Here is a 13,065-nt window from a genome sequence, read left to right as displayed (position 1 = left end):
TATTTACCTATTATAAGAAATTAAATGTCACGTGTCTCAAACGGTGAAGGAAAAACATCGTGAGAAAACCTGCATACCACAGAATTTTCTTAATTCTTTGCGTATGTGAAGTCTGCCAATCTGCATTGGGCCAGCGTGGTGGACAATTGGCCTTACCCCTCTCTTTCTGAGAGCTACTCGAGCTTAGCAGTGAGCTGAATATGGGTTGATAACAACAACCTATTATAAAAGAGTGGTAATATGTTTTACTGTCAGAGTGTTACTCATGTAACTAAACAGATAATAGGAATCACAATATTGAAATATTAATTTATGAAACAATACATAATAATATAATATTATTATTATTAGTGAAAACGGTTTTTTTTCCTCTTGCTTTTACACAATTTTCTGTAACGTCATGTAATGATAAACAGTGTTCGTGTTGTACGATGTAATTTATCGAATTTGAGTGTTTTCTTTATAGAGTTTAATTCTATATAAGGTTTTACAAACGATGAATAAAGTAAGTTCCAATTTAATATACCTATAGTAATAATAATAATAATGACACCTGCCATCCGTCGGGAATGACATGTTTTTTTTCACTCAACTAAATAAAATTTTACTAATTTAAAGAAAAACAATAAATAATCCAAATATAATATAAATTATTATCAGAAAACATGCGACATGGTGGTGGCAGAACGAGCGCACAAATCAAGAACAATGAATCGTCGTCATCGTCGCCGTCGTCGTCGGAGGGATTTAAAACCCCGAATTTAAATTTAGGAGGAAAAGTATTTTTCCTCCTCTTCCCTCCTACATCTTCGACCTATTGTTATGCGCAATTTTAGTAGAGTTTAGTATTTTTGTATGCAAGAAACGTTTGCCCGGTCAACTAGTACAATTTTACAATAATAGTACAGGTAGGTTTTAGTAGTAAGGATAAATGGTTATATATACGATTTTCACTTTCAGCGATGGGAAAAAAACTACAGATTTTAAAGACAATTTTTATTACTTCAGCTTACTGAAATCGTCAGAAAATATTAGCGATTATTCAGGAGATTATTTCATTTAAAAATAAAACAGAAGTTTAGGGGTCTGGTTGAGTATTTGTAAAGTTAGTTTATTTTTGGTTGTTCTAAACGTACCCCCCAATATTAAGGACTCATACTTGGTGGAGGTACTGAACAACGTGCAAGGTATACTACTATAAGTCCATCTGCCGCGTTCGAGTAACTGCAAAAATCCCCTCTTCGGCTCCTATAATAGTTTTTTAATAGTTTTAGTAACACTTTGGTTTTGTTTTGACATTAATAAAGTTGATCCCTCCATTGTTATAAAATCTCACTGATCTAACACTAATACGATAATTACCAAAAATTAGCGCTTTTAAATTACAACATTACGTTTATGTAAAATCTACCAACTGTAAATTATATTCAATTGTTTTCATATGCATAACACGATGTCAAAATGTGGTTTGTTATGTTCAACGTTAAGTAACATGGTGAAGTATTTTGTACAAATCGTACGTTTAGATAAAGAAGTAATTAATGGTCACGTAGTCACCTACCTGGAACATATTAGTTTTTGTAGCTTCCTTACTAATGGGTAAGTTCTCAAAACATACTTGTCTATAAATTATACAGGAAGAAATTTTTTTTGGTGCGGATATTTTTATATTTTGTACATAAACAAAATTTAATGATCACGTATTTTTTCTTTTTTTTTTAACTCAAAAATAACAAAATTATCGTTAGCTAAAGTTATTTACTTTTGAACAGAATTTTAGGGTCACCCTATTGTGCGTTTATTTTATTTTCGTTTGATACCTAAAGGACGTCACCAGATCACTTTTAAGCTGAATATATCTTGTTTAGTAATAATATGTACATTATTTTGTTATTTTAGAGACATAAATTAAAAAAAAAAATTACATAAAATGTATCGAACTGTTTGTAGATTTATATTCTATTATTGATACAGAACCACGAAAAAAAATATCCGCACTAAAGACCGAATCACCCTGTATTGTAGAATGTACATGCCTATGAAATTTCCCAATAACTTTTTCTTTTCGTTTATTAAAACAATATTAGCCTAATATTTTTAAATTACCGAGTATGTTTTTAAGATTTTAAGGGTAGGTAAATAATATAAAAAGACAGAAATTGAAGCCATAAATGAGGTTATTCGTCTATGTTATGGTTATGTGTCTGTCTATCTGTTAGTGTGTGTGTGTTTATCTGTCTTTCTCTGTCTCTGTTTGTCTTTATGTGTATTATTATATGTTAGACGGTTCGTCTGTCCGTTCATCATTTGTCTGAAATTCAGTCTGATATATTTGTTTGAATGGCCTGAATCTGCGTGACAGACTGTCTGACATTCCTTCCGCCTCTCCTTAGGTCTGTCTGTTTGTCTGTCGGTCTATCTGACAGTCATTATGTTTATTTATTTGAATGGCTATCCGCCTGACAGGCTATCTGACAGTCCTTCTTCCGTCTATTCCGTATATGTCTATCTGTAAAAACCTTTTTTCTCAACACTTGTCACATGAAGGGATCAAGTTAAATTAACCCTTTCGTAGCGCTGTAAAAATATATAGTTTCAAATTCATAGTGGTCAATAGCATATTTATCTCTTACTAATATAGGTAAAGTGAGTGATTACCCCAACAAGGTAATCTCTGAATTTACTGAACTGTTTTTGAAAATTCTTTTATCACTAGAAAGACGTTATGAGTGTCATGAACCATATTTTGTCTCTGTATTCCTAAGGGAACTGGAACTACGCGGGTGAAACCGCGGGGCGTCGACTATAGTCTGGCAAGTTGATAACACTCCTATGATATGCGGGCGACAGAGGGAAAGACTGGCGGGTATGAAATCTTGCGTGTGGGGAAATGACGTGCACCAGTCGTGGGCTTTTCATTCATCGCTGCACGGAACATCGGGAGTGTTACGAACGAAGTTGCCAAGCTGTACTCACTAGTGTCGCATAATTCAACGCAATCGCAGATAACGTTAGACTCGCCTGTATATGTAAAGTCACGCGTCATTGAGTCTGTGGAATGGCTGTTCATGCTCAGAGCAGTGGAAACACTGGTCTTACTTCTCAGGTATTCCCAGGATTATAGACTTTCTAGCCATAGTATAATAATCGCAAATTATGAAACTTCTCAGTTAGCTTATAATATCATCATCATTATGAACCCATATTCGGCACACTGCTGAGTTCGAGTCTTCCTTAGAATGAGAGGAGTTAGGACAATAGTCCTCCACGCTAGCCCAATGCGGATTGGCAGACATCACACATGCAAAGAATTAAGAAAATTATCTGCTTTGAAGGTTTCCTCGCGATTTTTTGTCCTTCACCGTTTGAGAAACAAGATATTTAATTTCTTAAGATGCACTGAACTGAAAAGTTGGAGGTGCACATGATTGTCCCGGAATCGGAGGCAGAGATCATATCCACCGGGCTATCACGGCTTTTAATAATGTATAGGTATAATATATCATGTATCTACTAAAAGAATGAAATGAACTGCAAACGCAAATGAATTTCTAATTAGGTACAAGGTTATTCATAATAATTCCCCCACTTATTGATAATTTTCCTGTATCATCTTACTGAGGAAAACCGTAAAAACTTTAATCACACTCTTTGATCTTAACAATTTTCATTCCTAACGGTAGTGGTCATGGTAAAGTTCTAGTATGTAACGAGTCTGGTCTCATTCACACCAATTTCAGTAAAGTCCAAGTATGTAATGAGTCTGGTCTCATTTACACCAATTTCAGTAAAGTCCTAGTATTCAACGAGTCTGGTCTCATTTACACCAATTTCAGTAAAGTCCTAGTATGTAAAGAGTCTGGTCTCATTTATATCAGTTTCAGTAAATAGTCTGGTCACCTTTACACTAATTTCAGTAAAGTCCTAGTATGTCTGGTCTCATTTACACCAATTTCAAATAACATAGCGAAAATTATTCATCATTTATCATTTCATCATTATCAGCCTCAGAGCAATTACCTTCTATTGGACTTGTATTGCAATCAAATTCACCAACAAAATTGTCTGTCGTATTTTTAGGCGGATGAGGTAAACTCAGACATCAAAAATATTTAACACTAATATATAAGTTCGGTGTCCTTACTCTATAATAATATATGCTCCCGACCGACTTTTCGGTCACGGCGGCTAATCTTATGGTGAGATTAACCATGTACGCAGGAGATATTATAGTGCACAAGTGTGTGCGCAAGCACAGGTGCACTCTCTCTTCCCTCACTCTCGAAATCCGATGGGACGGCAGACCGACACGACCGGTGAGAGATCAGGCGCAGGCTTTACGTGCTCTCTGAGGCTGAGTTACGTGTACTAACACCGCCAACTTCCAAACTCCAGGCTGCTATTAAGATTTTCCTTGTAAGAAAAATCCCAATAAGCTTTTTTGTTTTTGTTGGCCTGACCCGGGATTCGAACCCTGGACCTCATTGTACGTAGCTGAACCAGTTAACCACGGGACCAATGAGGTAGTTACACTATACACAACATCTCAATCAGTCACTATCTCAAAGAGAGGTCTCTAATACATCCCGGCTGTGCCATCGCCGTATCAATTTCGACTTTATAAATGTAATTGCAAATGCCTAGGCAGTTATTTTAGATTTGTTGTTGCATGTCCGATATTCGGGGCTCATGAATCATGATTATATTGTAACCCTCAAAGGATAAATCTGTATAATCCTAGCTGACATTGGCACGTAAAGCAAATACGAGCTCTGAATTTGGTGACCCCCAATCTATACCTATTTCTGAGAACCTAGACAACTATGTGTGTATCTATGTTTGTGGCTCTGACCTTGAAGTACGACTTGATGTAAACTCATTGAAAGGTCAGAGGAACTACGTATATTTGGAATTTGTTTTGTCAGAGAGAGACGAACATTTTAGCATTCCATGGATTCACCGTGCGGGTGCCGGGTCCATCGCGTGGTAGAGAGAAAAACACCAAGCAAAGTCCAGAACTTGTGACTACTGGATGTAGGGTTAAGGAATTCCTTGACGATCGATCAACACTCCTCCTTCTCTGCTCGTGTTGTTCTCCCTACCTATCAAAATTTGGTAAGATCCTATTAGAGCAGCTTTGGATACTCGTTCTAATATAGAACTAGCTGCACTTCTAGAGAGGCCTTTAAGCAAGTTATAGAAAGATTTTGCTGGTAATTTGCGTACAGACTAACTACACACAGTAATATAATAAATGCAAAAGTTTGTGTGTATGTTTTTTCTTCCTTTACGAATGAAAGTTTGTGTGTATGTTTATCATTAGTAATAATTAAGAGGAATTTTAAGCCCAGCTACTCGCAATTTAATTTTTAACATACTACTAAATACCTACTAGGTTTAAAACAATTTTCATCCAGTAAACTGATGGGTGACGGTCATTTCTAACTCGAATCTTAGAATATTTTATAAGATTAGATTAGAATGATTAATATTTAGACGTTTTTTCAAACTATCATGATTAAAATCATGAGGAAAATGTTGTTTTTACATAAATAACACAAAGATCGTTTTATGTTCGTTTTATGTGTAACAGAAGTCATTACTACTCGAAAAACATGTATTTTTGTCCTTGTCGGTTACGCACAGCTTCCCTATCTCGCTAATAAAAACCTTGCATTACTTTATTTGCCATAACTGTATTTCTAAGTATCGCATACTCGTTACCTTTTATAATAGACCTTCCCGTGGTTCAGGGATAAAAATACTCGTTGAATATGCAACTTTCTTTCAAATCCAAATTCAAAATTCATTTATTTCAATTAGGCTTACTTTACAAGCATTTTTGAGTTAAGTTATGTCATGATTTAATGGTGGTAATTTAAGTAGAATACTTAAAATTAAAGTTATGAGGGTTCCAAATGCGCCTCCGTCCGAGAAACAAACTCATGTAAGCTACTTAAAACATGATATTAAAGTATCTACTAAAAGTCACTATTTTCTAAACGAATGAAATAATTAAGATAAAGACTTTGTCCAATTCTATTCTAACGAATTATTAATGAATACAGTGATTTTTATATCGATGTTTTAATTAAATTCTTCAAAATTATGTTTCTACCGTGCATATTGAAATCATGAGACATAAAATTATTATGACCTGTACCTTCGATTCGGAGGGTGTAGGTTTAAATTCGGCCCGGGGCATGTACCTCCAACTTTTCAGTTGTGTGCATATAAAGAAATTAAATATCACGTGTCTCAAACGGTGAAGGAAAACACCGTGAGGAAACCTGCATTTGTAGAGGGGTTAGGCCAATAGTCCACCACGCTGGCCGAATGCGGATTGGTAGACTTTACACACGTAGATAATTAACAAAATTCTCTGTTATGCAGGTTCCCTCACAATGTTTTTTCTTCACAGTTTGAAACACGTGATATTTAATTTCTTTATATGCACACAACTGAAAAGTTGGAGGTGCATGCCCCAGACTGGATTCGAACCGACACTCTCCGGAATCGGAAGAAGAGCTCATATCCACTGGGCTATCACGGCTTATTTGCGTGTGTTGTCGTCTTATTTGAATACATTAGGTTACTACACCTAGGTTGAGTAACCTTAAAATGAAAAGAAAGCTCTGGTAATGTAACTATCACTTAGATTATAACATACTTAATTTGGTAAGTTACAGTAGTACCTAAATTGTAATAAGTTTTTTATAATGCATATCTGTTTTTAGAAGAAAAACTATTCTAAATACTTAACATTATAACACCTACAATAGGAAACCAATCTATTATAATTTGAAATATCCTCCATTAAAGGATGTAAAGACAATTAACTTGTCATGATATAAATTGGATCTTAATGATACGTATTAATTTAAATACACACAAAATTCAAATCTATAATTTAATAAATCATCTATTAATAAAAAAAAAAATATCTTACCAAACAACTTTATGTGCAACTTCATTTTAATTACAGATCTCACTTCTAGTAATCACAAGATATCACGTAACTGTTTGGAAAAGTCAAAAACACGGGAAAACGTACGCTGCGAGTTGCGCGCGCGCCTGGCTTCGTGCGACTGCGGCTTGCTGTACAAAGTACAAACGAAAGCCTGAAGCACTTCCCCGCGAGCCAACTGACTGATTGTCAATGGACGTTGCTACTTCAAAACAACAGAAAAACGATAACATCACTAGCTAGAGCCACCTAGAGCTGTAAGGATTAGGGCATAGCACACACGGCTATTAAACGCGTGCGGTTTAGTAATCATTGAAAATACGAAAATAACAGTCTATTATTGTATAATAAATAAAAATACATTATACACAGAATAAAGAATGTCCAGAATGAGTCTAGTCTTTACAAGCAGCATGGTGAAACCCATAAAAAAAAACGTCACGCGTCTCCGTGACATCCGCATACACAAACTTTTTTCATTATTTGTATTTCAAAATTCAACACTAACAATAATTACGTAAATTAATATAATAATCAACAATTACCAATAAAAAAAATACACAATGATATTTATTTAGTTTTTGAGAATAGTTTTCAAAATATTTAAAAACATATGATGCCATTTTTCTTGAATAATATTGAAAATTACTGATGCAAACCTTCGACTCGTACAGACTCGAGAATGTTTTCGTTTTTGTATTTGAAACGGCTACGACACTGTCGTGTTCCGTGCGTTATATCTGCCTATTATTCTTTAATCTGTGGCATCACACATTTTCGAGTTGTGGGAATCGAATTGATCGTGGATTCAGAAGACATGGTCGTTATCCACTGCGGCGTGTTGCAGGTGTGCCTGGTTTTGTGCGTCTGTGACTTGACAAATTATAAACGAAATAAAGCACTTTCTGACTTTTTCACGAGTTAATCGGCCAACCGTCAATGGACGTTGCAACTTCAAAATAACAGAAAAACCTAAGCCTCATTAAAACTTACATCTCTAGAGATGTGATTTTTCACAAGTGTGAGTTGTGAAAATCACAGAAAATCCAAAATAGTAAACGCGTCACTAAGTCTTCAAAGAACAGAATAGCTAGTGGGAGTTTTCAATGTTTTCATACTGTGACGAGCACGCAAACGTAAACGCGAATTTATATGGAATTTAAACAGTTGAGCAGTAGTGCCACTAGATGGTGCTGTTTCAATTCCTTAGAAATTCGCGTTTACGTTTACGCGATCGTCACAGTATCAAACTGCACTAGGTACACTAGTTTTACGTAAGGTGAGGAAACCAGGAGAACATTTTTATTTTTGACCACACATCTCTATTGCGGACCGACGGCCGGGTTAAGAAAAATTATGATTTTTACCACTCAGTTAATAATGTTCAGACTATACTGCACTGCGGCTTACTTTTTAATGGAATCGGAACATTTAAAAAAGATAATATGGCATTTTTTTTAAATCCAGACCGACGGTTAAACGCACGAGTTTTATCGCAGTGCGTATTATGCCTTAGTTAGATAAACACTAGGCACGAGAAATACGCACATTCAACTGTGTTTATGGCTTTATTAGAACAGGTGGTTGCTACCTTAAAGTAAATAAGCCCACATGTAGACAAATGTAGTCCATACACACAAATACATTATAATGGTGTCTCACTGATTGCTTGTTCAATGTATAATGCCGGTTCCACTAACTAAGCAGATTATTGCAATTACCATACCTTGCTATTTAGTTGTTAAGCTATTAAGTTGTTTACCGCACAAGCACACGCCTCGTGTTCAGAGCGGACTCGAAGGTTGGGGTAAAGTAGGAATACCTAGATTATTACCCGACTGCGGAAACAAATGTGGGAATCGAACCCACGGCCTTAGATGCAGAGGGCAGGGTCACTACTCGCTGCACCACGTGGCTGTTTAAGTACGAGTATTTATGATAGATGTGTGTAACTGTAGCATCTAAACTACTAAACCGGTTTTAATAAATATCATTTAATTTTAATCGATAGACTGCATTAGTAACTACCAGTTTTTTTTTAATTCGTATAATTATAAAAGCACAAAACTGTCATCTAGCGGTTAGTCCTGTAACAGGTAGCAACCATGGTTTAAGTTTAACACACCACGTGGACTGTCTTTCCATTCATCACGTAGTTTCACGAGGTTTAAATAGATGGCGCTACACAACATAGTTCAACTAATACGCAATAGATGGCATTACAATTATTAAAAATTTTAAATAATTGTCAAACGGTTTCGTATAATCAAAACAAAAACAATTAAATAACTTTAGTTTTACGAAAGCAAATACATTATAAATGCTGAATTAATGGAAGCATGGGGTCACCTGCATGTCCCCTAGAAATACTAGGAATATTTATTGTTAAGACTTACGAGTATGACCGACTTTATTTGGGCCTAGAGTGTTTACGCTGCAAACCATTGAAAAGTTGGAGGTGCATGCCCCGGACCAGATTCGAACCCACACCCATCGGAATGGGAGGCACAAGGCTATCACGGCTCTCGGTGGGTCCCTAATCTCTCTCAAATAGGGAAGTAGACCTGGCCCTGTAGTGGGACCGTTAAAATAAGCTGTTAATAAAAACGCTAATGTATAATAAGTAATTGCTAAACGGCTTTCACTAAAAAAGTTCCTATAGTCATCATTACATCCAAAATAACTATATATCAACAACAAGATGAAAATGACAGCTACAAAGTTTATTTTTTATTCTTTACAAGTTGACCCTTGACCACTATCTCACCTGATGGTAAGTGATGATACAATCTAAGATGGAAGCGGGCTAACTTTTTAGGAGTCGGATGAAAATCCACACCCCTTTCGGTTTCTACACGACATCGTACCGGAACATTAAATCGCTTGGCGGTCCGTCTTTATCGGTAGGGTGATAACTAGCCACGGCCGAAGCCTCCCACGCCAAAAAGTTCACGCAGTAAATTTTGAAATCCAAAATAAGTGGTTATTCTTCTGAGTTCTGCATCTCAGTACCACATAAGTGGCGCGCCTTGACTGGTCTCCTTATTAAAATCCTTTCAAATGACTCTCCCAGACCAGAATAACCTAGTACCATGGAGGAAAGCCACTGAAAAATCTTGTTAAACTTGCGGCGAGACAATAGAAACAGCAAGTCACTCGTAAGTTTGATGTAAGGTGCTCCCTACACTCGCACGGTGAATCCATCCAGCCCCTGTAGCCGAGTCTCTTTCTACAATCTCAAACGCTTCGAAAACTAGAAAAATGTATGGGAATGACATTTGCTATCGATAGATCACGTGTTCAAGATCTGTCATTCGCATGCATTTTTCTAGTTTTCGAAGCGTTTGCGATTGTAGAAAGAGAATTGACCTGTCACTTGGCTACAGGGGCTGGGTAGGTACCGAAAAATAGAAATTGAAAGTGAGTGAAGTCATTAGCAATGATGTTGATTACACTATGAATACTGGAGTCATGACTTTAATCATAGGTAATTAAATATTTTCCTTATAATTATAAGAATCAGAATAATATATTATCTAGCAGGTATCGTGACTAAAAATACTTACAATAGATCGCGAATGAGATCAGATTCACTAAACAACTCCGTGGCGCACTGGTTTGCGCGATTCATTTACAAGTCGGAGGGCCTGGGTTCTATCCCCGGTTGAGATTTTCTTAATTTGTCCATTTCTGGCTAGGTGGTAGGCACGCCTTCGCCGTGGCTACCACCCTACCGGCCAAGAAGTATCGCCAAACGATTTAGCGTTCCGGTGCGATGTCGTGTAGAAACCAAAAGGGGTGTGGACTTTTCTCTTCCAAACAAGTTAGCCCGCTTCCATCTTAGATTGCATCATCACTTACCATCAGGTGAGATTGTAGTCAGGGGCTAACTTGTAAAGAATAAAAAAACAACATAAATTGAAAACGTGTAAAGTGGTACTTGAAGCAAAACAGCTTACTGAAAATATTCATGGTTCTTATGGGATTTGTCATAAAAAGAATTTCCGGAATCGCAGAGTTGCGGGCGTCCGCTTAACAGTGGAATTCAGACGTTGTTGCAGGGGCACCCTTAGAGGGCCATTCACCCGCTGAGTGGCCCTCTAAGGGTGCCTTTTCAACTGTAAATTGGTGTATGAATGCGGTGGTACAAACAACGAGTTAGATACAGAATAAGTCTATACATAGCAGCACAGTGAGGTCGGTGAAACCCATAAAAAACCAAACGTCACACGTCTCCTTGACATCTACAAACATTTTCATAATTTTATTTCAAGAATACACTAACAAAAATTACGGAAATTGATATCATAATACAAATACCTACAAAAGACTCAATCTTATTTTTTTAGTTTTTTTTTAACAGTTTTGAACATATTTTAAAACATAAGACGACAAATATAATATTCATAATTATTAATATTGAAAATAATATGCGACGCCCCGTGTCATACTGACTAGTGAATGTATTCGTTTTTGAATTTGTATTTGGAATGGCTGTACCCTGCCGTGTTCCGTACACTCTATCTGCCTATTATTCTTTAATCTGTGTTTCTACCTATGAAAGTTTGCAAAAACGCTACCGGCGGACACGGGGTCAGCGATCAACTTTGCAGACATAAAATATTTATTATACACACAATATGATAGCATATAAAATACAATAATTAATTGGGTCACATAAAATATACGTACAATGTTATTTATTACCTCTAAAATATTAACGATGTCGTAAATGTTAAAAACATAATAAAAATCAAACTATTAAAAAAAATTTGGATTGCCAGATATAATTTTTGTTTACTTTTCAATTAGGTAATTTCTCTTTAAAATTTCCAGTTAGGTATTTTGTCTAAAACTAGATTTATTAACACAGAACAGATTTTTTTTAAACATATACGAAACGAAAATGCGAAAGAAAGTCTGTAGGCTATCTTTTTTTTTCAAGTTATAATCACGATATACGACGATACGACTATCGTTAGAATGTAAAATGTATAGAAGATTTAAAGAGAGGATGAACGCCACTTTTATCTACAAAAAGAATGACAGAATAGCAGGCATCTACAAATCCGCATCGTACGTGTCAGGCGCATCGCAACACATGGATTTTAGTATTCTTTGTATAGAAAGTCATACAAGTGCGTCCACTGATCCTCATCGTGTGGATCGCATCTAACGGATTTTATGTACAGTAAAATCAAAAATCCGTTTGATGCGATGCATCCGATACGTACGACGCAGATTTGTGGACGCTTGCCTTAAATGACACTATGTTATACCGAGGCTAACGAACATTGAAACTTTTTTTTATTCTATACAAGTTAGCCCTTCACTACAGTCTCACCTGTTGGTAAGTGATGATGCAATCTAAGATGGAAGCGGGCTGACATGATAAGAGGAGGATGAAAATCCACATCCTTTTCGGTTTCTACACGACATCGTACCGGAACGCTAAATCGCTTGGCGGCGTCTTGTAAATCCACCGCGAATGCCACTGCCCACTGCGCTACGGAGGTCGTCAAAAAAGTAAAAGTCCATACCTACCTACGAAAATCGAAAAAAAAATTAAGTTAAAATTGGTATTTCTCTCTGGTCTGGTGGCTTCGGTCGTGGCAATTATTTTAAGTAGGTCAACCATGGCATATTCATTTACGCGTGTATATTTGAATAAAAAAATATATTACATATATACATTATACAGCGTTTTAGACGTTTTTAAATTTTGAAAAAAATACATGATTCTTAAATTAAGTTAAATTACAAATCCTTAACTTTTATTAATTAACGAGCGGACGCCCGCGACTTCGTCCGCGTGAAACTCGATGTAAACATTCAACTTCCCCTAACCTACATCTAACTAACTTTTTATATAGTAAATATCTATATATTTCGGACCCTTATTCCACGAAATTATTATTGTTTATATCAAATTTGATAAGCGTTAACTATCCTATTGTGTTGCGTTATTAGACTTTTTGTTTATCCTTTTCGTAGCCGGTTCACTGTGTTTCAAAATGATTGACATTCACACCATTGTTTCCGATAATAGTCGCAGGTTGTTTTTGTCAAAGGCAACCCGGCGAAGGTCGCGCAAGATG

General features: G+C 36.1%; 1 protein-coding gene across 1 annotated transcript in view; it reads right to left on the bottom strand.

Annotated features, from left to right (window-relative positions):
- LOC112045261 (uncharacterized transporter slc-17.2) overlaps positions 1-7,125 on the bottom strand; it is a 43,186-nt gene extending 36,061 nt beyond the window's left edge. The window contains exon 1 of the mRNA XM_052887270.1: positions 6,950-7,125. Coding sequence (XP_052743230.1) covers positions 6,950-6,974 — 25 coding nt within the window. The 5' untranslated portion in view covers positions 6,975-7,125. The remainder of the gene's footprint in view (positions 1-6,949) is intronic.
- Between the last annotated feature and the right edge of the window lie 5,940 nt (positions 7,126-13,065).

This window comes from Bicyclus anynana, chromosome 19 (assembly GCF_947172395.1).
Source record: "Bicyclus anynana chromosome 19, ilBicAnyn1.1, whole genome shotgun sequence".
In the NCBI taxonomy this organism is placed as follows: Eukaryota; Metazoa; Arthropoda; class Insecta; order Lepidoptera; family Nymphalidae; genus Bicyclus; species Bicyclus anynana.
This window is presented reverse-complemented; position numbering and strand designations above follow the sequence as displayed.